Source organism: Corylus avellana, chromosome 4, assembly GCF_965113065.1.
Source record: "Corylus avellana chromosome 4, dhCorAvel1.hap1.2, whole genome shotgun sequence".
Lineage (NCBI taxonomy): Eukaryota > Viridiplantae > Streptophyta > Magnoliopsida > Fagales > Betulaceae > Corylus > Corylus avellana.
This window is the reverse complement of record NC_142493.1, coordinates 25,139,607-25,162,329: the sequence shown is the minus strand read 5'-3', so window position 1 is coordinate 25,162,329 and position 22,723 is coordinate 25,139,607. Positions and strand designations below refer to the sequence as shown.

The 22,723-nt window shown below is 35.9% G+C and overlaps 5 protein-coding genes and 1 pseudogene across 6 annotated transcripts; all 6 read right to left on the bottom strand.

The window, feature by feature from the left end:
• Positions 1-139: 139 nt before the first annotated feature.
• Positions 140-2,430, bottom strand: LOC132179963 (1-aminocyclopropane-1-carboxylate oxidase homolog 1-like). Its single transcript, XM_059592789.2, has 3 exons — positions 1,880-2,430; positions 1,453-1,774; positions 140-391 (listed from the first exon to the last, which is right to left on the bottom strand). Exons 1-3 carry the CDS (start codon positions 2,428-2,430, stop codon positions 140-142), a joined length of 1,125 nt encoding a protein of 374 aa, XP_059448772.2.
• Positions 2,431-4,743: 2,313 nt separating this feature from the next.
• LOC132179971 (1-aminocyclopropane-1-carboxylate oxidase homolog 1-like) lies at positions 4,744-10,346 on the bottom strand. The gene is made up of 4 exons (XM_088515146.1): positions 10,258-10,346; positions 7,103-7,673; positions 5,243-5,564; positions 4,744-5,141 (listed from the first exon to the last, which is right to left on the bottom strand). Exons 2-4 carry the CDS (start codon positions 7,639-7,641, stop codon positions 4,890-4,892), a joined length of 1,113 nt encoding a protein of 370 aa, XP_088371272.1. The 5' UTR covers positions 7,642-7,673; positions 10,258-10,346; the 3' UTR covers positions 4,744-4,889.
• On the bottom strand, positions 8,178-11,612 carry LOC132179970 (1-aminocyclopropane-1-carboxylate oxidase homolog 1-like; annotated as a pseudogene). The gene is made up of 3 exons (XR_015911841.1): positions 11,004-11,612; positions 10,258-10,586; positions 8,178-8,580 (listed from the first exon to the last, which is right to left on the bottom strand). The product of XR_015911841.1 is annotated as a 1-aminocyclopropane-1-carboxylate oxidase homolog 1-like (transcript).
• Positions 11,613-12,125: 513 nt separating this feature from the next.
• Positions 12,126-13,956, bottom strand: LOC132179969 (1-aminocyclopropane-1-carboxylate oxidase homolog 1-like). Its single transcript, XM_059592795.2, has 3 exons — positions 13,256-13,956; positions 12,770-13,091; positions 12,126-12,647 (listed from the first exon to the last, which is right to left on the bottom strand). The coding sequence occupies exons 1-3, from the start codon at positions 13,792-13,794 to the stop codon at positions 12,396-12,398; spliced, it is 1,113 nt and encodes a 370-aa protein (XP_059448778.2). The 5' UTR covers positions 13,795-13,956; the 3' UTR covers positions 12,126-12,395.
• A 1,590-nt stretch (positions 13,957-15,546) lies between these two features.
• On the bottom strand, positions 15,547-17,281 carry LOC132178274 (1-aminocyclopropane-1-carboxylate oxidase homolog 11-like). The gene is made up of 3 exons (XM_088515670.1): positions 17,078-17,281; positions 15,769-15,867; positions 15,547-15,648 (listed from the first exon to the last, which is right to left on the bottom strand). The coding sequence occupies exons 1-3, from the start codon at positions 17,279-17,281 to the stop codon at positions 15,547-15,549; spliced, it is 405 nt and encodes a 134-aa protein (XP_088371796.1).
• An 809-nt stretch (positions 17,282-18,090) lies between these two features.
• Positions 18,091-21,509, bottom strand: LOC132179966 (1-aminocyclopropane-1-carboxylate oxidase homolog 1). The gene is made up of 3 exons (XM_059592793.2): positions 20,924-21,509; positions 20,145-20,466; positions 18,091-18,493 (listed from the first exon to the last, which is right to left on the bottom strand). Exons 1-3 carry the CDS (start codon positions 21,463-21,465, stop codon positions 18,242-18,244), a joined length of 1,116 nt encoding a protein of 371 aa, XP_059448776.2. The 5' UTR covers positions 21,466-21,509; the 3' UTR covers positions 18,091-18,241.
• Between the last annotated feature and the right edge of the window lie 1,214 nt (positions 21,510-22,723).

The window sequence follows — 22,723 nt, the reverse complement described above, 5'->3', positions numbered from 1 at the left end:
TTTCCAAATATATGCACATTGTTCATACATAGATCTTTATTCACAAACTAGGCCGAACTTAATAATATCGGAAATCCAACTCAAAAACCACATTTATTGATGCCAATATTTCTTCACCTCCGACCAATATTACTGGAATTCAAAGCCTGAAACGCGGCAGCGCGGAAGTCCCATCAAGGTCTGTTTCATCAAAGGAGGAACAATAGTCTCTCACCGTTGTTTCCCGATACCTCGGAGGATTATCCTCCGACAACAACTCCTTGATAGGTCCGTAAACTTTTGAGGTTTCCCGAAGACCTGTGCAAAAAAAGCTGGCCACAGATACTCTTGGCCCTGCCCGATTTGCCAATACTCTGTGTCCACCGCTTTTAAACCTATCATTTGTTATAAGCTGAAAAAACCAATGGGAAAATTAATTGTAATTAATTAATTAGCTACGGCAAAATTGAGATATACACGAGAAATATTTAGCTGGACCACACACGAGTGAACAAAATTAGCAAGTGTACGTTAATATTGTATCATCATTAATGTTTAATAACATGTTTTTGGTTTCCTTCTACACAAACGATCCTTCCAAGCTAGAAATTCTTCCCATATATGTTGGAAGTCGATCTTTTACTTCAGTGAGATGATGATAATTAATTATAATTATAAATCACATGAAGATATAACCATTTCGACCAAAATGGTACGTTATATCTTGTGATTTTAATATCATATGAAGACAATTTTGGTGGCGTTGAAAATATTATTCAAAGGTTTACAAAATTATATTTCATGAAGATTTTTCAATTCTAACGTTTACTATTAGATCAAAACATAATGTCAATAAAATTAAGTTCAACAGTGTAGTTGGGGAAGCTCGGTAGATATCTATATATATAGATTCTCTATCGACCGAGAATGTTGCATCAAGTCTCAATATATTAAAAAATAAAAAAATAAAAAATCAAGGCACTTATTTGATAGATGCTTGATCAACTAATTAAGGATGGTTCATTAAGGTTTTAGGGTTTTTTTTTTTTGGCATTTTAAAATTAGGGGTTTGGAAATAAGAAGCCACTCAATCGATTAATTAAGTTCAAAATATCTCTTATTTTTTAGGGTTATGACCCTATTTTATAATATTTAATTAAGCTTAATAAATTAAGACGGCATGAGAGGCTAGCTAGCTAGTATGTTGTTTTATCAGTTTTCTATCAATAAAAATATTTTAGAAAGTGTTTTCTTTAATTTCCCTACAAATCCTTTATTATTCTTGGTTTGTAGAAGAGTTGTACTTTGTGTGATTGTTAAATCTTCAAACCACTACACCATGCTGCATCATGCACCTTCAATGCTTCACACGCATGTAATCACAAACTATATTAATAAATATATATGAAGTGTAAATATAAAATGAAAGAAATTAAATACGAGAGAAAATACATGAATAATGTGAAGACTTGCCTGTAGAAGATCTCCAATGTTAACCACCAGAGCCCCTGGCACCGGAGGGATGTCGATCCACTTGTCCTGGTAAAAAACTTGGAGGCCACCAATATGGTCTTGTAGAAGCACAGTGAAGAAATCATTGTCAGTATGCATGCCCGCCCCCATTGTTAACTCTGGCTGCGGGCAAGCCGGATAGTAATGGCACAGAACCGCAACACCCTCACCGCAGTCAATCTCATTTAGGTGGTTTTGTTTCAGCCCAAGAGCCTCCGATAACAACTCCAGCAATATAATTGCAAACTTCATCAATTGCTTCGAGTACTCTTCCATTATATCTCTGCAATTTTCAATATTGGAAGAAATATTATAAACTCGAAGGTCTTAACAATTTAATCCAGTGGATTATGAATTAATGCACGTGACGTTATATATATATATATACCTGCATGCAGCTGGCAAGTCTTCTGACTTGGGGGGATCAGGAGCCATTATACAAAGAAATGTATCCCTCCAACAGGTTGCCTGTGCGCTATAGAGATCAAAGTTGCTGTTGTACACCAACTTTCTCGTGAGGTCGCGCGTATACAACTCTTTCCTCACCTCATCATCTTGCTCAAAAAACCTACGCACACCTTCCTTCATCTCCTCCAGAACACTCACAGGGATCGCATGATTGACAACCTGAAAGAAACCCCATGTCTCCGATGCCTCACCGAGTCTTTCAACAATCTCCTTGCGCTTTGTTACATCTTTGTCGATGCCTTCGAGGTCTATGACAGGAATACTAGAGTGGGTGTCTCCGGAAAGTACTGATGTCTTGTCGAAGTCATCCGGCGGTTGATAGAATATACGAGGGACCTCAGTAACCCCAGCATCTACAAGTCCTTTAACGCCGAGTTTTGTGTCATCAAAAGCCTTCAACTCACTTGCTCTGTCATAGTCCGGCTTCAATGTCGCCGGAACTTCATTTCTGCTGGTACCGGTAGCAACCATTTTTCTTCTCAAGCTTCGCTCAAATGGACCTCATGCTATATAAATCAATATAATTAAGCAGTACGTAATAAAGGACACAAGGAGATAGTTTTTTTTTTTTTTTTCTTCTCCTCTACAATGATGAGAGTGACAAGAAATCTAAAGAAATAAATTTCACCACTATGCTCCAGGACCAAGTAGTGCTCAGTACAGCCGTGACTCATAAAAAAACATGCTAAAAAATATGCTGTAATTAATTTGTAAAATTATAAATACGTGCAGAACTCATCCTCTCATGTGATTGATTTACGCATGCTGCAACATGTTTCGTGCTCCTGAGTCCTGTCTTTAAGTGGCTGTCCAATGGGAGCTAGTACGTACAGGCCTCCAATTTATTTTGAGAAATATTATTTAGCATTTTTAAATGTTGATGTCCTATCATTCTTGTATATGTGGCATATTCACATTCATTCATTTTTAAAAAAAATTAAAAAATTAAAAAAACAAAACAAAGAAAATGCTTGGAGATGACAATACTTGAGAAATGATGCATGAATAGCAAAATCTCTTATTTATTTTCTGTGCAATACGAGAATTCAGAATAAACTCTTTTTTTTTTTTTTTTTTTTGACATGTCTGCACTATGTTCGCACAAGAGGAAGAATGAGATTCAAACTAGTAACTTTCGCTTCATTAGGCTTGATCCCAACTGATTGAGCTACCTCTTAGGAACTAAAATAGACATTTTATATATATATATATATATATGACATGGATTATTAAGGTATATTACACATCAAATATGAATATAATCCTATATATGCTAGCTATACGTTATATATATATATCCAACCTCTTTTTTTTAAAAAAAAATAATAAATAAATAAAATAAAATAAACAATTTTTGAAAAAGAAGTTCCTTATATAAGGAACTATATGGCTTTTTCAAATTAGGCCAATAATGTTGTATATCAGATGATCCACCATTATCTGCTGCATTCCACTTGAATGATGGAGTAAGTCTAAGAGGTTTTGGCTTTTTAAAAGTCAATAATGGTGTGTATTAGATAATTCGTCATTATCAGCTGCCACTTGAAAGATCAACAATAATATTGTAGCGGCCTTGTTAGTCTGTGACGTAGTGGCTGACCACAACCCTTTGCAGATTTGAGCCTCTAATTAACTAGCATTAGGGACGCTTTGTAGATAAATAAGTCTTACTAGTACTTTAAAGTTCATGAACGTTACGTCAAGGTTATATATATATAAGGCGATAATAAAAATTAATAATAATAAATAGGACAATTATTTAGATGCTCACGAAAAAACAAAAGGATAATAATTTCGAAGCTTATAGCGACATTTTCATATATAATTGGCCTTAGAAGACAACAATGTCGCTCTCTCATATATATATATATATATATATATATAGGGAACGGGAAAGGAGAAATCACAATTGAAAAGAACATAAAAAAGAGTGGGCAACCTAAACAACAACCAGAAAATAGTGCAAAAAACAAGTAACAATGTAACCAATGAAAATAGTTCAAATAAATGACTCGACCCAATAAGAGAACAAAAGCTGCCACAAGGGACAGCTAGCAAAGGGTATGAGGCCGCACAGACTTACACGAACCTTCGCAAGGAACACGTACAACAAACAAACTAGCACTGAAATAGGTTGGATTGGAGCCAAAAAAAAAGGTCTCGACCTTACAAAACAACACAAGAGCATGGAGACTAAAGCAAGAGCTCAAACAAGACGACAAAAACATGAATACAAATAGGGGCGGAATTAACATTTGGAGTTTGGGGGGACAAAATTAAAAAAATTATGGGTAAATGAAGTTTGGGGGGCAAAATTAAAAAATTTAAGGACTTTTTTAAAAATTTTAAGGGCTAGGCCCCTAAGGGGCCATGTAGTTCCGCCCCTGAATACAAAGGAAAATACCATAAGAAAAACAAAATTAAAGTCCTAAAACACAGCAACAGCCGTACGTGGACAAGAAGCTAGAAGCTCGAAGGCCAAAGAAGACGGTAGACGAGCGTGTTGAGGGCCAAAACTGACAAAGGAAAGTAGATGAAGCTTTGAAAAAATCCAATACGAGAACTAAGCCAATTCTGAGGAACAACACAATGGACATTGAGGCAAGCAATGAGGTGGCTAAGGCGGCCGGCAGGGTGAAGAAGGCAAGATGTTGTGAAGAAAGCAACACAATTGGATGCTTTTGCTGCCCCCAATGCTGCCCATTCGAGAAGTCATTGCTCTGATTAAACATATATTTGAGAATTCATTGCTTCAAGATACATTTATTTGAGGTTACAGATCGATGAACAAAGATTTGATTTGGCCTTCAAACATAGCACATAATTTATTCACTTCTCAAGCTTAATTAGCATATGGCAAATATGTCACAGAAAAGTGCCACTTTATTTAGCTTACAAATTAACCACATGTTCATCTCTATTATTGGAGTTTAGAGCCTGAAATGTGGCAACGCAGAAGTTCCATTCAGGCCTTTTTCATTGTAGAACACAACATAGTCTCTTACTGTGGTTTCCTTATACTTTGAAGGATCGTCTGCTGATAATAACTCCTTAATGGGTCCGTAAAGTTTTGAGGTTGGCTGAAAACCCGTGCAAAAGAAGCTCGCCACAGATACTCTGGGCCCTGTCCGGTTTGCCAATACTCTGTGTTCAACGCTCTTAAACCTATCGTTTGTTATAAGCTGAAAAAAATAAAAATAAAAATAAAATCCTTGTAAATTAGCTGCAGCCAAAAAGGATCATTCTTGATTTTAAAGCATCAAAGAATGACGTAAAGACTTGCCTGTAGAAGATCTCCAATGTTAGCCACTAGAGCCCCTGGCACAGGAGGGATATCGACCCACTTGTCCTGATGAAGAACTTGGAGGCCACCAATGTGGTCTTGTAGAAGAAGAGTGAGGAAATCATTGTCTGCATGCTTGGTTGTGCCCAATGTTAACTCCGGCTGTGGGCAAGCGGGATAGTAATGGCACAGAACCACAAGCCCCTCACTGCAATCAATCTCATTTAGGTGCTTTGGGTTCAGCCCAAGTGCCTCTGATAATAACTCGAACAATAAAATCCCCAACTTCCCCACTTCCTTCGAGTAGTGCTCCAGTATATCTCTACGAATTTACAGGCATGTAAATATATTATAAGCGCATTTAAGAGTGCAAAAGCTAGCTATCATTACGAAAGAAAAACGTGATTGAAAAAAGAAAAAAAAAAAAAAAAAAAAAAAAAAAAAAAGAAAACTACATTGTTCCCATAAAATTTCCATTAACCCACCAAACTGGGATTTTTAAAGTTTGAAAATGCATTACAATTAGACCGGAAGCTTGAGGAGCTGAAAAAAACAAGGGGTCATATTTCCATGATAATGCCGCATTTGGACGCTTTCTATGGAAGATACCATCATTATTAGTGATAAGTTAAAAAATTGTTTAAAATAAGTGAAGGTGTTACTCGGACGCATTCCATGCCATGATCATCTACCATTGACCAAAATAAAGTACCTTAATTAATTAATTAGAATTCAAATCTAGATCACATCATCTCATTCAAAAATGATGGCTGAATTACTATTCCTAAGTCAATCTACTCTAGATGTATGTGATATAATTTAGTTGAGCAAATGGTATTATAAGATATTGATTGAATATTAGTACAATCTTTAATTAAGGTCGTTTTTTATAATTTTCATGCAACTTTCAATTTAATCCATAAGTATTCAATTTGACATTTAGGTTTTTAAGGGATTTTTTTTTTCTTTTTTTAATTTCAAATAGTTCCTCTTATCAACCTATCATCCAATTAATTGATAGTATGTTAGATCAACCAATAAATTTCACATCACTCTCGTTTGATATGTTATGTGTTAACTGAACATATAACGTAGTACAATTATTTTAAATTATAAATATGCCCTAAATAAAAAATATTTACAAAAACAAAACAAAAAAGAAAAAAGTGGTCCAGGGGCGGCCAGTCACCACTAACTGCTGAGGGAGCCGCCCCCTACCAGATGAGGGATGGTACCCTTTGGTGAGGGCAAAGGGTGACCACCGATGGTCATCCTTCTCTATGATGGGCAACTCTTCTCCTATAAGAGGCAATCCCTCATAATTAAAGAGGTGACCGCCCCTCTTAGAAGAGTGGCCGTACCCCTCACAATCCTTGGCCTATGTGAGAGGTGATTGCTTACCAATTTAATGTATATTTATAGAGGAATGTTAGGCTTACAAACACATTTTACAAAAAAAAAAAACTTACAAACTGATGTGATACAACATGATTGTATATGAGATAAATTCAAATTTTGAGAAACCCAATCATATTATGCCACATCAATTTGTAAAAAGTTTTTTATAAAATGTGTTTGTAAGCCTAGGATTTTCCATATTTATAATTTAAACTAACTATATATGTAAAAATTTTATAGGTATAGTAAAATGGCATGTACAATTGGCGTATGGCATAACTAACAAAAGTCACGTGGCATTAACCGATGAGTCCATCGTGGTAAACTATTAATTAAGAAAACCTAATTAAGAACATAATTTTCGAAAGAAAAAAAAAATATATAAAAAATAAATTATGGACTAAAATTAAAATCGAATGAAAATAATCCAGTGAATGTATATATTGCAAATTAATCACATACCCGCATGCAGCTGGCAAGTCTTCTGGCTTTGGGGAATCAGGTGCCATTTGACAAATAAAAGTATCCCTCCAATTAGTCGCCGGGGCGCTATACAGATCAAAGTTGCTGTTGTACAGCACCGGTCTCATGGGGTCGCGCGTATACAACTCTTTCTTCACTTGAGTATCCTGCTCATGAAACCTACGCACCCCTTCCTTCATCTCCTCCAAAACACTCACAGGGATCCCATGATTGACCAGCTGAAAGAAACCCCACGTCTCCGATGCATCGCGAATGCTTTCAACAATCTCCTTGCGCTTTATTACATCTTTGTCGATGCCTTGGAGATCTATGACAGGAATACTAATCTGGGTGTGACCGGAAGCTGAGTTGTCCAAGTCGTCATGTGGGTGATGGAAGATACGAGGGATCTCAGTAACCCCAGCATCTACAAGTCCTTTAACGCCGAGTTTTGTGTCATCAAAAGCCTTCAACTCACTTGCTCTATTACAGTCTGGCTTCAGCGTTGCTGGCACTTCATCTCTGCCGGTAACAACCATTTCTGTGCTTTTGTGAGGTAGCCCTGGAAGTTCTGCTCAAACGAACCTTATCATATACAAATATTTTCGGGCTGGTTTTGACCAGAAATGTAAAGAAAGCAGTTTAATGAATTTTGTCGGCTCCCTCTACGACCAACATCTGTCGACTTTTTCTTTTTTCTTTTTTAAATGAGGGTTATTCTTCTCTAGGCAAGGAAATGGACCGTACTTCTCGTATTAAAACGGATAAAACTTTCGTAAAGTTATTGCCATTAGAAAAACAAAATTATATGCTTGAATTTACTGTTCGATAGGGGTTATTCAGTATATCAAATTCGTAAATTAAACCTCAATTAGAACTCTAATATCTAATTTATTCAACCTCAATAAATTTATCTAAAACGCTTATGGTGTTTACCTGCTTGGTTGAGCAAAATGTTTTTTTTTTTTTTTTTTTTGTCATTTCCAGAAATTACAATTGTATAGTAGATAAACAACATTGAAAGTAAATTATTTTGACAATATATATACCAATTAGCCATAAAAAGACTGAGAAGTAATCACTTTAAGACCCATTTATTTAAGGATACAGAATGGCAAAGATTTTGATTTGGCACATAAACATCACTACACGTGCAAGCTTCATTAGCATATGGTAAATACAACTCACAAGCCATTTATTCATCTCCGATACTCTATTACCAGATTTTAGAGCTTAAAATGCGGCAGCATAGAAGTCCCATCAAGGCCTTTTTTTCTATAATAGGCAACATAGTCACTCACTGTGGTTTCCCTATACTTTGGAAGATTGTCTTCTGATAATAATTCCTTGATGGGTCTGTAAAGTTTTGAGGTTGGCAGAATAGCTGTGGAAAAGAAGCTCGCCACAAATACTCGGGGCCCTACACGGTTTGCCAATACTCTATGTACAACACTTTTAAACCTGTCGTTTGTTATAAGCTGGAAAAACCAAAGGGAAAAAACTTGTAAATTTGCTGCAGCCAGAAAGGATCATTCTTGATTTTGGAGCATCAAAATTGACAAATACAAAAGAAATTTAGCTACACCGCAACCGAGTTAGTTAGAATCATGTATTTCATTTATGATCCTTTAAAAATGCAAGTGTCTCGGCTTTTGACCCTTTTTTTTTTTCTAATATAAAAAAAGTTAGAGGGGAAACCCAAATATAACTATTCTACCTTAATCCATGTATGAAAGTGCAAGTATAAGTGGAGTGGCACAGCAAACAAGGGTGCAAACACTACAAAAAAACTAGCAATTTAGTGACGTGTCTACAGTCTAAGGTTTTTTCAAATGTCACCAAACCAATTTAAAAAACCATTAAAAAATATTTTGAAAAAAGGAAAAATAAAACAAAAAAATTGAAAAAGAATATGGGTCAAATATAAAGAACTTATTGACCCCTAGCATTTCTCTCCTTATAATTGGTGACTTGCCACACATGGCACTTGATCACCTTCTTGTGGGTGTCACCAATTGCTAATGTGTAGTCAATCCACATGTCACCAATTCCCATTCTCGACCAGTGGATTTTTAACGTGTCACCCGCGTCACCAACCCATTAGTGACGTTTTTGGCCATTGACAGGTCACCAATGGGAAGTTACTAATCCCTTGAAGTTTTGTAGTGAAAGCGTGAGCATGGATGAGGGTCCTTGGAATAAGGGGCAAAGATTCATGGCATGGACATAAATTAAATGAAAGTCTCAATAGCAGTGACAAAGGTACATGGTGCGAACAAACCCATATAGCCTAGAAAATAAAAATAAATTAATTAATTAAATTAAATTAAAAAAAGAGCTTTCGTTTGAGGGAGAGTGTAACAATGTGGTGACGGACTCATACAGGTGGGAAAAATTGCTGAGTTTACACGTGTGAGTGTACATAAAAAGAATGAGTCACACATTAGAAAGGTGTCACGACTCACAAGCTTGAATGGTTAATATAACATAGTTGTACCCAAACTTATAGTCTTAAACTTTTGAGTTACATGATGCCTCAACATGATAAATTATGGGCCCATTAAAAGATTCCAGTATATCAATCTCCCTAACAAGGCTCAGACTTTTGCAATTTTCTCCCTATTACACAATTCTTGTCCAAGCCCATGCCATGGACTTTTTGCCCCTCACTCTAAGGACTTTCATCCATGCTCACACCTTGCATAAATATGTATTAAATTAAAACTAAATTTTTTGGAAGAAAGAGGTACAGGCCACCACATGGTATATATGTATGGAATTAAAATTGACGGTCCATGAATAGTGTTAGAAGTTACGCTAAAAATGGTGTGACTTTTAAAATCACTATTGGGTTTATAATTAATTACGATAAAATTTTGATCAAATAATGATCTTAAAAGCCATCTTATTTTTAAAATGAAACAAGAAGAACTTTTAAAATTACTCTTGATTCAAATTTCAAGTCCTAATATCACACATTAAGCTCATTTGGAAGCGCCTATTACAGGACCATATGATATGTATGAAATTAAAATTGGAGTCATTTTTTTTTATGAATATGAAGTATCATTACTAAAATTAAATGAAATAAGGTGTCATAAGTATGATCCAACAACAATACACCTGAAGAAACACAAGAATAAGAGAAGACTTGCCTGTAGATGATCTCCAATGTTAACCACTAGAGCCCCTGGCACCGGAGGGATGTCGACCCACTTGTCCTGGTAAAAAACTTGGAGGCCACCAATGTGGTCTTGTAGAAGAACATTGACGAAGTTATTGTCTGCATGCTTGGTTGTGCCCAATGTTAACTCTCGTTGTGGGCAAGCCGGATAGTAATGGCACAGAATCGCAAGCCCCTCACTGCAATCAATCTCATTTAGGTGCTTTGGGTTCAGCCCAAGTGCCTCTGATAATAACTCGAACAATAAAATCCCCACATTCATCACCAGCTTCGAGTACTGCTCTAGACTCTAGTATATCTCTACACCCATATATATATATACTTTCAACTTTCAATTCTTTATTAAAAAAGAAATGGGCAAACAAGTCCATTATTGTTAGTGACAAGTAAGAAAATTGATTACAAAGTAATTAGAGAAGGTGTTACTCGTACGGCGTACGCCATGGAAGTCCCTAATTAATCACAATTCAAATCAATATCACATCATCTAATTCAAAAGTTATGTGATATAATTTAGTTGAGCAATTGAGATTATAAAATATTCTTAGAACTAAATTTGATTATAGACAGGCAGCCTCCCTTCATGAGAGAATTAATTAAGAATAAATTAAAATCGCATAAAACCGTAAGACTAAATTGATTTTTCCATTGAATTTATATGCCCAGATCTCAACAATAATATTCCAGTGGATCGATTATATATTGCAAATAAATCACATATATACCTGCATGCAGCTGGCAAGTCTTCTGGCTTTGGGGGATTAGGTGCCATTTGACAAAAAAATGTATCCCTCCAACCAGTCGCCGGACTACTATACAGATCAAAGTTGCTGTTATACACCACCGGTTTCATGGGGTCGCGCGTATAGAACCCTTTCTTCACTTGATTATCTTGCTCATTAAACCTACGCACCCCTTCCTTCATCTCCTCCAGAACGCTCATAGGGATCCCGTGATTGACCAGCTGAAAGAAACCCCACGTCTCCAATGCATCGCGAATGCTTTCAACAATCTTCTTGTGTTTTATTGCATCTTTGTCGATGCCTTGGAGATCTATGACAGGAATACTAATCTGGGTGTCACCGGAAGATGAGTTGTCCAAGGTGTCCGGTGGGTGATGGAATATGCGAGGGATCTCAGTAATCCCAGCATCCACAAGTCCTTTAACGCCGAGCTTTGTGTCATCAAAAGCCTTCAACTCACTTGCTCTGTTATACTCTGGCTTCAGCGTTGCTGGAACTTCATCTTTGCTGGTGACCACCATTTTGGTTCTTCTGTGAGGTTCTGCTCAATTCTGATGCCAATTATAGTCCGGACAAAAGCAAATGCACCATTTTTAGGAGAAAAATTATAAAATATTGTTGAGCTGTCACTTGATTTTATTATACAGAAAGATTGTTGGTTTCCTAGTGACTTTTAGTCAGTGCCGTGTTTGGCAAATCCTTTTCATTTCTCACAAAAAATTTAAAATTTCATTCTCATTTATTTTACAACAATCAATTCTTATTATTAGTCTAAAAAAAAAAAAAAAAAACTTTCTCACTCCAAAAGTTACAAAAAAAATATGAAAGTCATGAAATGCGGCTGTCTTTATTTCCATAGAGGAAATAATAAGTACCTCTTACTTTCACATTCTTTGAAAGTAGTACTAAAAATTACTATTAAATTTTGATATTATCACATTACCATATAAACAACATTATTTTGGTTTTTTCTTTTTTTTCTTTTTTTCTTTCGGCGAATTTTACTAACAGGTAATCGTAACCGTCTTTTCCCTCTTAAACACAACCGTATGCACCAAGGGAAGAATGAAAGAGATAAATATGATCACGATAATCAAGAAATAGATATAAGATAGAGATGTAGTTCAATTACAATTATTGTATAGTAGGCTTCTCTTATTATAGTCTTATATATAGACTAACTCTATTAATAACAACACACGGCTGCTTGCCAAAGTAGGAAGCCAGAATACTTCCAACTGTTTACTTGTTTAGTAAATACATTACAGAAAAGTGCCACATTATCTTTTAGCTCACAAAGTAGATGGAAAATATAAATGGGAAATCCAACTCACAAACCATTTATTCATATATGTTATATTGGAGTTTAGAGCCTGAAATGCCGCAGCGCAGAAGTCCCATCAAGGCCTTTTTCACTGAAGTACTTAGCATAGTTGCTCACTGTGGTTTCCCTATACTTTGGAGGATTGTTTGCTGATAATAACTCTTTGATGGGTCCATAGAGTTTTGAGGTTGGCCGACGACCCGTGGAGAAGAAGCTAGCCACAGATACTCTAGGCCCTACCCTGTTTGCCAATACTCTGTGTTCAATGCTTTTAAACCTATCGTTTGTTATAAGCTGGAAAAACCAAAGGGAAAAAACTTGTAAATTAGCTGCAGCCAAAAAGGATCATTCTTGATTCGAATATCAAGTTTCATTACTATAATTGAATGAAATAAGGTGTTAATGAGAAGACTTGCCTGCAGAAGATCTCCAATGTTAACCGCTAGAGACCCTGGCACCGGAGGGACGTCGACCCACTTGTCCTGATGAAGAACTTGGAGGCCACCAATGTGGTCTTGTAGAAGAAGAGTGAGGAAATGATGGTCTGTATGCTTGGTTGTGCCCAATGTTAACTCCGGCTGGGGGCAAGCAGGATAGTAATGGCACACAACCGCAAGCCCCTCACTGCAGCCAATCTCATTTAGGTGGTTTGGGTTCAGCCCCAAAGCCTCTGATAATAACTCCAACAATAAAATCCCCAACTTCATCACCAGCTTCGAGTACTGCTCCAGTATATCTCTACAGGCAAATGCACATTAATTAGGTGGTCATAAATTTAGATCATAATTCAGTTGATCAGCAAATGAGTTTATCAGAAATTCATACAATCTTTTTTGAATTTAAATGACTAATTAATCTTAACAATAATCCAGTGGATTATATATTGCAAATTAATCACATACCCGCATGCAGCTGGCAAGTCCTCTGCCTTTGTGGGATTAGGTGCCATTAGACAATAAAAAGTATCCCTCCAATTAGTCGCCGGAGCGCAATACAGATCAAAGTTGCTGTTATACACCACTGGTCTCAGGAGATCGCGGGTATAGAACCCTTTCTTCACCTGATTATCTTGCTCATTAAACCTACGCACCCCTTCCTTCATCTCCTCCAGAACGCTCACAGGGATCCCGTGATTGACCAGCTGAAAGAAACCCCACGTCTCCGATGCATCGCGAATGCTTTCAACAATCTTCTTGCGCTTTATTGCATCTTTCTCGATGCCTTGGACATCTATGACGGGAATACTAAACTGGGTGTCACCGGAAGCTGAGTTGTCCATGTCGTCCGGTGGATTATAGAATATACGAGGTATCTCAGTAACCCCAGCATCTACAAGTCCTTTAACACCGAGCTTTGTGTCATCAAAAGCCTTCAACTCACTTGCTCTGTCATACTCCGGCTTGAGCGTTGCTGGAGCTTCATCTCTGCTGGTGACAACCATTTTGGTTCTTTTGTGAGGTAACCGTGCAAGTTCTGCTCAAATGGATTTGTAACAAGAGACAGAAGGAGATAAAAGAACTGAAAGAAGAATGTCCTCTACTTTTATGATAAAACATTGATAAATGTTGAAGAAAATCTACTTCTAGAGATTGGGCTATACCACTCGGCTCCCTCTGGGACCAACTTCTGTTGACGTTTAGTAGTGTTTTTTTCTTTCTTTCTTTTTTTGTAAGAGACTTTTAGTAGTTCATTATTGCTAAATCTAATAATGATAATATAAAATAAGATTTGTGGATAGGTGCGTATAGAAGAAAGAATGTGGACAAATAATATTTCCAACGAATAGTCAAATATTATTATTGTATGTGCTTCCTTAGAAGTTCTTCTTTGTAAAAAAACTATTGGAATACACATGAAACATGTGTTAAATTAGCTGGCATGAGCTGTATTGGAACACACATGAAGCATGTGCTGGATTAGGATTAAACATGTGTTTGATTAGCTGAAACTTAGTGGAGAAGTTTATTATTAGTTGAGTGTATTTTTACAGCAAAGTCTTTTGTATAAATACTCTTCTGTACATTTTTTATTCATTAATACAGAAATCCTGGTGATTCAACCAAAGAATACTTTTTGTGCTCGCATACTCTATTCTTCATTTTCTCTGTTTTTCGTTCATCCACAACATATTGAATCTCACATTTGATAAAACCCCCATAGAGAAGAGATTATCCATCCTAAATGACATTTGGAACTAGCAATTAGCCCAAGAGAAACGGATAAACTATCATTATCATAATTATATATTTGAATTTACTGTTTCATAGGTTTTATTCAGTATGCTTCCTGTCCTGTTTTTTTTCCCCATTTTTAGGGCAAGTGAAATCATTTTTAAAATTCACTCAACACAGGGTAAATAGCAATTTTAGAATAAGCAGCTGCAGATGATGGGTGCCCTTCCACCCATTTAATATTATATAGTAAGTTAAATAAATTTACCTCTCTCTCTCTCTCTCTACTTGAATTCGATCATTCAACACACTTTACTTGAGGTTTCACTTTACCAAGACAAAGAGACTTTCTGCACCCATACACTGCTGCTCTCACTGTTTCTGAAGTCTCAACTTTGCCTCTTCACGCACACGCAAGTTAGTAATAGCCCAGATCCTTTGGGAAGTATTTCTCCCTCATCTCAATTAAACAAATATCAAATCATTACTGTTGTGATGGGAAGTTGTGATTTTGGATGTTCTGTCTAAATGATATCGTCGCTGCATGAATTGATGACATTTTTTAAAATAATAAATCTCATTTAATTGTAATACATCATTTAAAAACTTAAGTTTTGAAGCAAAAAATTAAAAAGTTTAGCACTTCTCAACCGGGATTAATCCAAGACATAATACCGAAAAGTGAAGCAGCTAAGACCTTCTAGATATAATCAATTCCATGCCCATCTCAGAACTACTTGAGGTAAGCTTAAATATTTATACCATCATAGAATGAGACGATTTGATATCCATAGATTTCAAATCTTTCTTAACCTCAATTGAATGTGTCCATAAATCGACTCAGTACAAAACATCACACCCTCAAAACAAGCTGAAATTCCTTCTTTAACCCAAAATTAATTACCCTAAACTTTTGAAAGAAAAGCAATGATATTATAAGCATACAAAACTAGCTCCTGACAAAATTCAGGCAGAGTTGGGCAGATCAAGTACCTGAGCCCTCATATTACAGAATGTTCCATTCACACTGTCTTGGTTTTGGGAGCCTTTTTCCCCGATTGTCTCCTCGGCATTGAGTTCTTCATGCCAACAAAGAACAGCAATGCCCCAAACAATGCCAAACTCTGCAAAACAAAACACAAAGGAAAAATTAATTAACAATTCATACTGGGAAAAGGCTAAAAACGCCCCCCACCCACCCCAAAAAAAGGACAAAACAGATCAAATGCCACAAAGATTCTAACCCGTGTAAACTTGAGGAAAAGTTGAGTATATCCTTTCTTCTCAACATCGTAGTTATAGAAGTCATACAATATAGGAGTGGCAATTGCCTGTTGCAGAAGCTGTGCCAGACAGCAATAAACACTTAATTTTTTTCAATTTTGGTTGAAAAAAATTGAAATTACTGTACATATAAGGTACTACAATTACTTTAAATTATAAATATACCCTAAATAAAAAATATTTACAAAAACAAAAACAAAAAAAAGTGGTCCAGGGGCAGCCAGTCACCACTAACTGCTGAGGGGGCCTAGAGGCATTCTCAGTGGTAACGTCTTCTCACGGGCTAGAGGCCTCTCCTCACCAAAGGGCCCTTTGGTGAGGGGCAAAGGGTGACCACCGATGGTCATCCTCTCTATGAGGGGCAACTCTTCTCCTATAAGAGGCAATCCCTCATAAAGGGGTGACCGCCCCTCTTAGTAAAGAATGGCCGTACCCCTCACAATCCTTGGCCTATGTGAGAGGTGATTGCTTACCAATTTAGTGTATATTTATAGAGAAATGCTAGACTTACAAACACATTTTACAAAAAAAAAAAATTACAAACTGATATGGTACAACATGATTGTATATGAGATAAATTCAAATTTTGAGAAACCCAATCATAGTGTGTCACATCAGTTTGTAAAAAAAAAAAAAATTGTAAAATGTGTTTGCAAGCCTAGCATTTTCCATATTTATAATTTAAACTAACTATATATGTAAAAATTAAAATGGCATGTACAATTGGCATATGGCGTAGCTAACAAAAGTCACGTGGCATTAACCGATGAGTCCAACGTGGTAAACTATTAATTAAGAAAACCTAATTAAGAACTTAATGTTCGAAAGTAAAAAAATAAAATAAAATAAAAAATAAAAAAATTATGGACTAAAATTAAAATCGAACGAAAATAATCCAGTGAATGTATATATTGCAAATTAATCACATACCCGCATGCAGGTGGCAAGTCTTCTGGCTTTGGGGAATCAGGTGCCATTTGACAAATAAAAGTATCCCTCCAATTAGTCGCCGGAGCGCTATACAGATCAAAGTTGCTGTTGTACAGCACCGGTCTCATGGGGTCGGGCGTATACAACTCTTTCTTCACTTGAGTATCCTACTCATGAAACCTACGCACCCCTTCCTTCACCTCCTCCAAAATACTCACAGGGATCCCACGATTGACCAGCTGAAAGAAACCCCACGTCTCCGATGCATCGCGAATGCTTTCAACAATCTCCTTGCGCTTTATTACATCTCTGTCGATATATGCCTTGGAGATCTATTACAGGAATACTAATCTGGGTGTCACCGGAAGCTGAGTTGTCCGAGTCGTCATGCGGGTGATGGAAGATACGAGGGATCTCAGTAACCCCAGCATCCACAAGTCTTTTAACGCCGAGTTTTGTGTCATCAAAAGCCTTCAACTCACTTGCTCTATTACAGTCTGGCTTCAGCGTTGCTGGCACTTCATCTGTGCTGGTAACAACCATTTCATCTCTAGCCCTGGAAGTTCTGCTCAATTAACGGACGTTATCATATACAAATATTTTCGAGCTGTTTTTGACCAGAAATGTAAAGAAAGCAATTTAGGTAGTGTTTGGTAAATGGGTTGGCCTAGACACTGTAGTTGATATAGGTTTATGTGAAAAGAAACTAAGAATATTTTGTATAAAAAAATGAAAAAGTGGTATGGAAAAGTGAAAAAATTTTGTTTTGTAGTGATTTTTTTATTTGAATAATAATAAAAAGTGAATGATGTGATATAAAAAATGAAAAAATTAAAATGTTTTGATATTGATTTTTTTGAGAAATTGTGATTAACAGTGTCTAAGCCAACTCCAACTCCTTTACCAAATATGGCCTAATGAATTTTGTCAGCTCCCTCTACGACCAACATCTGTTGACTTTTTCTTTTTTCTTTTTTAAATGAGGGTTATTCTTCACTAAGCAAGGAAGTGGACTGTAATTCTCGTATTAAAAACGGATAAAACTTTCATAAAGTTATTGCCATTAGAAAAACAAAATTATATATTTGAATTCACTGTTTGATAGGGGTTATTCAGTATATCAAATTCGTAAATTAAACCTCAATTAGAACTCTAATATCTAATTTATTCAACCTCAATAAATTTATCTAAAACGTTATTAGTGCATGGTGTTTACCTGCTTGGTTGAGCAAAATGTTTTTTTTTTTTTTTTTGTCATTTCCAGAAATTACAATTGTATAGTAGATAAACTTCATTGAAAGTAAATTCTTTTGACAATATATATACCAATTAGCCATAAAAAGACTGAGAAGTCATCACTTTAAGACCCATTTATTTAAGGATACATAATGGCAAAGATTTTGATTTGGCACATAAACATCACTACAAGTACAAGCTTCATTAGCATATGGTAAATCCAACTCACAAGCCATTTATTCATCTCCGATACTCTATTACCGGAGTTTAGAGCTTAAAATGCAGTAGCGCAGAAGTCCCATCAAGGCCTTTCTTTCTGTAATAGGCAACATAGTCACTCACTGTGGTTTCTCTATACTTTGGAGGATTGTCTTTTGATAATAATTCCTTGATGGGTCCGTAAAGTTTTGAGGTTGGCAGAATAGCTGTGGAAAAGAAGCTCGCCACAGATACTCGAGGCCCTACACGGTTTGCCAATACTCTATGCACAACACTTTTAAATCTGTCGTTTGTTATAAGCTGGAAAAACCAAAGGGAAAAAACTTGTAAATTTGCTGCAGCCAGAAAGGATCATTCTTGATTTTGGAGCATCAAAATTGACAAATACAAAAGAAATTTAGCTACACCGCAACCGAGTTAGTTAGAATCATGTATTTCATTTATGATCCTTTAAAAATGCAAGTGACTCGGCTTTAGACCCTTTTTTTTGTCTAATATAAAAAAAGTTAGAGGGGAAGACCAAATATAACTATTCTACCTTAATCCATGTATGAAAGTGCAAGTATAAGTGGAGTAGCACAGCAGACAAAGGTGCAAACACTACAAAAAAAAAAAAAAAAAAAAAAAAAACTAGCAATTTAGTGACGTGTCTACAGTCTAAGGTTTTTTCAAACGTCACCAAACCAATTTAAAAAACCATTAAAAAATATTTCGAAAAAAGGAAAAATAAAACAAAAAAATTGAAAGAGAATATAGGTCAAATATAAAGAACTTATTGACCCTTAGCATTTCTCTCTTTATAATTGGTGACTTGCCACACATGGCACTTGATCACCTTCTGGTGGGTGTCACCAATTGCTAATGTGTAGTCAATCCACATGTCACCAATTCCCATTCTCGACCAGTGGATTTTTAACGTGTCACCCACGTCACCAACCCATTAGTGACGTTTTTGGCCATTGACAGGTCACCAATGGGAAGTTACTAATCCCTTGGAATAAGGGGCAAAGATTCATGGCATGGACATAAATTAAATGAAAGTCTCAATAGTAGTGACAAAGGTACATGGTGCGAACAAACCCATTTAGCCTAGAAAATAAAAATAAATTAATTAAATTAAATTAAATTAAAAAAAGAGCTTTCGTTTGAGGGGGAGTGTAACAATGTGGTGACGGACTCATATAGGTGGGAAAAATTGCTGAGTTTACACATGTGAGTGTACATAAAAAGAATGAGTCACGTTAGAAAGGTGTCACGACTCACAAGCTTGAATGGTTAGTATAACATAGTTGTACCCAAACTTATAGGCTTAAACTTTTGAGTTACATGATGCCTCAACAAGATATATTATGGGCCCATTAAAAGATTCCAGTATATCAATCTCCCTAACAAGGCTCACACTTTTGCAATTTTCTCCCTATTCCACAATTCTTGTCCAAGCCCATGCCATGGACTTTTTGCCCCTCACTCTAAGGACTTTCATCCATGCTCACACCTTGCATAAATATGTATTAAATTAAAACTAAAGTTTTTGAAGAAAGAGGTACAGGCCACCACATGGTATATATGTATGGAATTGAAATTGACGGTCCATGAATAGTGTTAGAAGTCACTCTAAAAATAATGTGACTTTTAAAATTACTATTGGATTTATAATTAATTACGATAGAATTTTGATCAAATAATGATTTTAAAAGTCATCTTATTTTTAAAATGAAACAAGAAGAACTTTTAAAATTACTCTTGATTCAAATTTCAAGTCCTAATATCACACATTAAGCTCATTTGGAAGCGCCTATTACAGGACCATATGATATGTATGAAATTAAAATTGGAGTCATTTTTTTTATGAATATGAAGTATCATTACTAAAATTAAATGAAATAAGGTGTCATAAATATGATCCAACAACAATACACCTGAAGAAACACAAGAATAAGAGAAGACTTGCCTGTAGATGATCTCCAATGTTAACCACTAGAGCCCCTGGCACCGGAGGGATGTCGACCCACTTGTCCTGGTAAAAAACTTGGAGGCCACCAATGTGGTCTTGTAGAAGAACATTGACGAAGTTATTGTCTGCATGCTTGGTTGTGCCCAATGTTAACTCTGGTTGTGGGCAAGCCGGATAGTAATGGCACAGAATCGCAAGCCCCTCACTGCAATCAATCTCATTTAGGTGCTTTGGGTTCAGCCCAAGTGCCTCTGATAATAACTCGAACAATAAAATCCCCACCTTCATCATCAGCTTCGAGTACTGCTGTAGTATATCTCTACACCCACACATATATATATATATATATACTTTTACTTCTTTATTAAAAAAAAAAAAAAATTAAAATTAAAAAAAAAAATGGGCAAACAATAAGTCCATTATTGTTAGTGACAAGTACGAAAATTGATTAAAAAGTAATTAGAGAAGGTGATACTCGTACGCCATGGTCTAGCTACCACTGACCAAAAGTCCCTAATTAATCACAATTCAAATCAATATCACATCATCTAATTCAAAAATTATGTGATATAATTTAGTTGAGCAATTGAGATTATAAAATATTCTTAGAACTAAATTTGATTATAGACGGGCAGCCTCCCTTCATGAGAGAATAAGAATAAATTAAAATCGCATAAAAACTTAAAAGACTAAATTTGATTTTTCCATTGAATTTATATGCCCAGATCTCAACAACAATATTCCAGTGGATCGATTATATATTGCAAATCACATACCTGCATACAACTGGCAAGTCTTCTGGCTTTGGGGGATTAGGTGCCATTTGACAAAAAAATGTATCCCTCCAATTAGTCGCTGGAGCGCTATACAGATCAAAGTTGCTGTTATACACCACCGGTTTCATGGGGTCGCGCGTATAGAACCCTTTCTTCACTTGATTATCTTGCTCATTAAACCTACGCACCCCTTCCTTCATCTCCTCCAGAACGCTCACAGGGATCCCGTGATTGACCAGCTGAAAGAAACCCCACGTCTCCGATGCATCGCGAATGCTTTCAACAATCTTCTTGCGTTTTATTGCATCTTTGTCGATGCCTTGGAGATCTATGACAGGAATATTACTAATCTGGGTGTCACCGGAAGATGAATTGTCCAAGGTGTCCGGTGGGTGATGGAATATGCGAGGGATCTCAGTAATCCCAGCATCCACAAGTCCTTTAACGCCGAGCTTTGTGTCATCAAAAGCCTTCAACTCACTTGCTCTGTTATACTCTGGCTTCAGCGTTGCAGGAACTTCATCTCTGCTGGTGACGACCATTTTGGTTCTTCTGTGAGGCTCTACTCAAATGGGCCTTATTATGGCATACACAGTCGATTTAGCCGATCAGTTTGTAAAGGAGTAATGATACAATGCACGCGGCGTGCGTGGCACGCCCACGCACGCCAGTGCAAAAATTTTTTTTTTTTTTTTTTTTAAAAAAAAATAATAATAAAATAATAAAAAAAATAAATTTTGTGTCTGGCGTGCATCACTGTTGATGCACGCCAGGCGTGCAACGTATCATTTCTCGTTTGTAAAGGGTAAAGATATTGACCACGCCCGGCGTGCTTCAACAGTGAAGCACGCCGGCCGTGATTTTTTTTTATTATTATTATTTTATTATTTTAATTTTTTTAAAAAAAAAAAAAAAAAAAAAAATTTAGCCAGGCGTGCTTCACTGTTGAAGCACGCCGACAGAAGAAGATATTTTTTTTAATTGTGATGAGATTGACCATAAATGTGAAGAAAGCAATTTGACAAGGATATGCACGCGCACCCACGAGTAGGGCTGTTAAGTGAGCGAAGCGTCTCGCGAGCAAGCTCGGGCTCGGCTCGCATAAGATCGACTCGTGCTCGACTCGAATATTATATGAAGCACTTCGTGAACACAAATCCTAGCTCGAATATTAAACGAAACAAGCTCGGCTCGACTCGGCTAACTCGTGAGCAGCTCGTGAGCTCGGCTCGTATAAGGCTCGCCTCGCTTATTAAGCTCGGCTCGTATATTTTTTATTAAGTAACAAATAACAATATATAATCAACATTACTCATTTACTCAATAATAACAAATATATTATATACTTTTGTTTTTTTTTTTGTTATTTATGTATATGTGTGTATATATATTATATATATAATATATGTATATATTAATATAAAAACATATAAGAAATATATATATATATATATATATATATATATATATATATATATATATATATATATTGTCATTAATCATTTTATCATATGATATAATCATATAGTACAACCGCACAAGTTATTGTGTCATTTAATACAAATATTATAATTAGATAGTTTATATTTTGGAAATTGGAATCGTATATATCACATAATCATTAATCATTATATAATCATATGGTATATCTGCATAAGTTATTGTGTTATTTAATCAATACATTATAATTATATACTTTATTCTTATAAAACATATATGATGTATCACATGATCTTAGATCTAAGATAATATTAATATTAATTTTGAGATAATATGATCATAAAATTTAAGTATGAGTAT